At 36.0% G+C, this 5,246-nt stretch overlaps 1 protein-coding gene across 3 annotated transcripts in view; it reads left to right on the forward strand.

Annotated features, from left to right (window-relative positions):
• The window catches only part of LOC108693888 (lysosomal-trafficking regulator), a 20,337-nt gene that overhangs the window by 3,885 nt on the left and 11,206 nt on the right, over positions 1-5,246 (forward strand). For all 3 annotated transcript variants that reach the window (XM_018203077.1, XM_018203076.1, XM_018203078.1), the window contains exons 3-5: positions 61-146; positions 1,494-4,273; positions 4,379-4,438. In XM_018203077.1, the coding sequence (XP_018058566.1) occupies positions 61-146; positions 1,494-4,273; positions 4,379-4,438 (2,926 nt within the window). The remainder of the gene's footprint in view (positions 1-60; positions 147-1,493; positions 4,274-4,378; positions 4,439-5,246) is intronic.

A 5,246-nucleotide genomic window follows, 5' to 3' on the forward strand; every position in this document is an offset into this window, starting at 1 on the left:
TTCTGTTGATAAATCTCTAACAAGTATTGATATCACATACACACACAATGATTGTTTCAGAAATCGTCCTGGCTTGATATATTTCTGGCGGAATTGCTTGCGCAAATTAAGGAAGGCAAAGATGTAAAAGATGTTCTGTCTTGTTGGTGAGGCCCTTACATTATTACTTTGATTCATTATTTTCTGCGCAACATTTGTTCTAAAGTTTACGCGATATTTTCCGAGAAGCATATTCGATTACATATTTATTTTTACGTCTTCGTCACAACCACAGTAGAGAATTTGATCGCACCTCTGCGGTTGCGATGGAGAACTTTTATGGCAGCTAGCTTCAATTGACTTTCGATCTGATCTAGTTCATTTTATTCCTTTTCTGCCAATCCTATTTGTTAATTGTTTTTATTTAATTTTTAAATGTTTTAAATATCTGATTAAACTTAAGAGCGTGTTGATTACAATATTCACATATACATGATCTGACAATAAAATTTCTTCGAATTGCAACAATAAAAAAACGTATCTCAGATAACAAAATATATTTTATCTTTCAAAGTAATCCTCCATAACATGCATTAATATCTCTTTTATTATAAAACTTTAAAACATTTTTTTAAGTCCGTTGTTGAATACTGTTTAGAGCATTCGTCACGTTTCTTTGAATGTTCTCTCTTGAAAATTGTCTTATTTATTTCATGATTTTTGATCTTTAGGAACAGCATGAAAATCGAAGAAATCAGGTAAATAGACGATTTTCTCACAATTCCTTTTTTGATAAAAAATTTAATTTCACAAATTTAAAAAAGCTTTGAATTTATAAAATTCAAATAAAGATAAAGTGTAAAGTGTATAAAGACTATATACTACTTTGACTGTATACTACTTTGAAAGAGAATTTGTTATATGAGATGTCTATTTTTTTTATTGCTTTTCGGGAACTCTTTATTGTCAGATTATGTATAATACAAAAAGCTATTGACATTTATTGTGTATTGTCGCATTCTATTGTGAATCACTTTCTGATAAGAGCTAATTCTATTTTTACCAACATAGATTAACTTTAATCTCGATTTAATTTATTTTTATTTTTTTATCTTCTTTTAAATCTAAGAATTAAAAAAAATATAGAATAAATTGAATCGAAATTAAAGTTAATTTATAATACATTGATAGAAATAGGCCTAATACCCGTTTCTATCAATATAGATTAACTTTAATCTCAGTTCAATTTACTCTTAATTTTTTCTAATTTTTAGAATTAGAAAAAGATGAATTAATTGAAACGAGATTAAAGTTAAACTACATTGTTAAAAACGGACAGAAGATAAATATTCTTTTCTTTGTTTATTTTGAAAAGTGATATCACATGAACTACTAAAAATAATAAATACATTTGAATCGTATCTCAGATAACTTACATCTGATAACTCAACCATTGAATTGAATGAGACAATAAAAATATGTATGTATACATCAAGCATATTCTTCTATTTTAGTTCGGTTGGCGTTGGCGGCGTGTCGACTCTCGTGGCCTGCGAATTACTTTCGGATGTGCACGAACTGTGCGGAAACAGAAATGGCAGCGAGCTGATCGGTCTACGAAAATACTTGGTCCAGGATCGTGGATGGCGTTATCTGGCAGTGTTGCATCTGTTAGGTGTACGTGGTCTGTCCTGTGGTCGCGAACTGGTTGCGTTGTTGGTCGCTCTCTATCAAGTTGCATTCCAAGAAGAACTCGACTCGGGATCCAACTTGACCGCATTACAAAAATCTGACAGCGAATCCGCTGTCGTCGAATCATCGATACGTAACCAGTATATGAGATTTTACTGTAACGATGATACCGTCGATACAGTGAATATCGTGCTGCATGCAAAACGCAAGAGTACTAAGAATTCTAATCGCAGGCGGTTTTCTAATGAGGGCGATACATCTTCGCGCAGGAAATTTGCTCGCCGACACGTCGTCGGTACTGCGAAGATCCACCAATCCATCAGTCATAAACAGAAGAAATCGTCATCGATTTTGGAAGCACGACGTAATACACCGGAGGATGAAACGAGTAGCGAGTTCGAACCATCGACGGACGGCATCGATCCATCACGTTCTCTCACGCTCAAGATTCGTCTGAATCCGATGGACTTTGAATATTTCACATCGATCGTTAGGAGTGACGAAGAACAGAAGTGGCAGGCTAAATTATACGAGTTGCCACCTCGTCCTATAAGGAAAACACCCCGTGATTATATTGACGAAAAGATCCGCGATGTATTGGACGCAAAAATCAGTAATTTCGAGATTAGTTTGCTGATCATACAACTGCTACAAGGCTTGCGTGACTATGATACACCTGCTGAGCAAACGCCAGCCGTGCAGGTTCTAAAATTCGCTCTGGATACGCTATGGTCGCTACAATTCGGTATAGACGGTAACCGTTTGAATGGTACAGAATGTGCGACCCTGAAAGCTGCGGCTGCCAGGCTGATGTTGACGGCTCTGGAACGTGTTTTGCGGGCCGACGAACCTACCACAGCGGTGATTCACAATGGTTTGCTACCAATGACTCTGAGATTGCTAGAGAATGCCTGCAGCAAGCCAGTGAATGTGTTGGAACCAGAAGAAGGTTCGTTGCTGCAGGAATTTATTTTCGCCACTATCTACGGGATCGTCACGTTCCTCTATTGTCTGTTGCACCAGCGTAGCAGTAATGTTGATAAACTATCGGACTTCCTCGAATTGTTCCGACTCTTCGTCGAGAGTCAGGATGGTAGGCTCGTCGAAAGAACGGTATTCGCGATCATCGATCTACCAAGTATTGATCCGGTGAAGTCAATAGTACGGGCCAAAAAGATAATCGACATAATAGGCGCATTGACCAGCGGATTGAAGAGCGTTCGTCGTGATCTCTCGCATGCCACGCAGTGTCACAGAACCAAGCACAAATCTTGCATCAATCACATTCAGAGTCATCATCATTCGGATGTGCTCGGAGCACCTTATTCCCAACCAATCGTTGGCATAGTTGATAAACAAGTTTGTTGTATTTCCTCGTTATTCATAACGCTCACGAGTTTGCTGAAGGAATCTCATTTATTCGCGAGCGAATTGCAGGTGAGACTGATTGGGATAATCACCGCCGCGGGTACATGCTGTTGCTTCCCGCCGAAGATACTCGTTTCGAGTGTCATCGCCTGTCTTAGAAAACGCGATTCCTCGATATACGCTCCGGCCATGGCGTTCTTGGAGCGTACTCTGTTTAGAGAACTGGGCGCATATTCGTTGACAGATGCATGCGACACTTGTGATAAACCAGCTAATTACTCGTGGGATTTTCTGGAATTATATGTCGATTTGCTGTGTCCTGACGATCCGAAATTATGTTACGTCGTCATGGCGCATCTGCTAAAAATCACACCCTGTTCCCGGTTTCATGTCAGAGAGCAACTTCTTTTTAGCGTTTTCTATCCGACTTTCCTGCGCGCCAAGGCGCATTACATGACCGACAAAAACAATGCAACTGCGAGATTTCTTTTGCAATCCTGTATGTCCGTTATATCGTGTTTAATCGTGAACTTGAAGATGTGCGAGAAATTCATGGAGATAAACGGACTGCATGAGATACTGTCTCTAATAACGGACGTATCGTTCACTAGGAGTGTCTATGCTCTTCTGGAAGTCACTGTTACTGTAGAGATCTGGAAGATTTGCAAGGACAATACAGAAAGCACCGAAATATCGGCGACGAAGTTCCTCTTTGAAACTCTTGATAGAGAGACGAATGGATTGTTCGTCAGCTTACAGTGTCTTAAGGAACTGAGAGTGGGAGAAAAAACAGACCAGCAAGGCGAGAAGGATGTACCTAATATGCATTCTAATCAAGAAGTTGAGTTAGCTACTCCCAAAGATTTGAGAACAGAGATTGTTGAAGCGGCGGTTGAAGATCTCAATGATACATTTTTATCGCAACTGCTTGAAAGTGATATTCACTGTGAACAGTTAGAAAACAAGACTGATACGATAGATGTCATAGCAATTTCGAATTCACTTGAGAGGTTTCACTTTCCTATAGAGGAAACTATCGAACTGCTCACCGATGAAGACACATCTGACAACAAATTTAACCTGCATCAGGCTAGCGCAGCGTGGAGGGCTGCTGCAGGAGTAGCATTGTGCAGCCCGAAATTCCGAACTGAACTGTCAATACATCCAGTATCTAGAAAATCGTTGCATTTGTTCAAATTATTAACTGTGGGCATCGCTACGGACAGTATTGAAGGTAGGTGGAATAATAATACCTGAAAAATTTTTTATTAATACAAATTTTTATACAAATTATTAAAAATCATTAATGAATCGTATCGTATTTATTTATTTTTTTTAGATAAATCGGCGCACAAGCTTTTCGAAGCCTTGATTACGTGCTGTCTAATATCTCCGTTGTGTAAGTATATATGTTATGTTACAAATGCGATTAATAAAAAGCATATCAAACACACCTCGATTATGTATGTATATACGTATATAGGGTGACAAATGTTCAATATGTAATATAAATAATTTGAAAAATTTAGAAGATGCGAGAAAAAATGTTGTAGATAAAAATATGGCTTGAAAGGGGGCAAATATTGATAAAATAATTTTCGAAAAAAATTAATTTTTTGAGGTCATGAAAGTTATCGGCATTTTTTAAAGATGAAATTACATGATTTTTTATATAATACGATTCTATTTATTTTGCATGTAAAAGTACTAAGAGAAATATTGAAATATCAATAGTTCATGAGATATTTTATACTTTATTTCTGCACATTTTGACATAAAATATATAATAAAATATCTGGTAAATCATTAATTTTTTGACAATCGTGTCTTTATGATAAAAATTTCGGAAAATTAATAGTTTTTGAATTATTTTATTCTGGCATATATTGGTGTATAAAATATAAAATATCTTGTAAACTATAAATCGTATTTTAATACTTTAATGCACAGAATGATGAAATGATTCAATTAGTGTAAACAAAACTACATTGTTATGTAGTTGTATATTGCAAATGCATAATTTTTTTTAATTAACAACTGTGTATTTTTTTTTATACTAATTGATCCATTTCCTCATTCTATGCGTAAAAGTATTAAAATACGATTTATAATTTACAAGATATTTTATATTTTATATTAATACGTGCCAGATTAAAATAATTCGAAACTAATAATTTTTCGATATTTACCTTAATCCTTTTATATAT

This window comes from Atta colombica, unplaced genomic scaffold, assembly GCF_001594045.1.
Source record: "Atta colombica isolate Treedump-2 unplaced genomic scaffold, Acol1.0 scaffold110, whole genome shotgun sequence".
NCBI classification, from domain to species: Eukaryota; Metazoa; Arthropoda; class Insecta; order Hymenoptera; family Formicidae; genus Atta; species Atta colombica.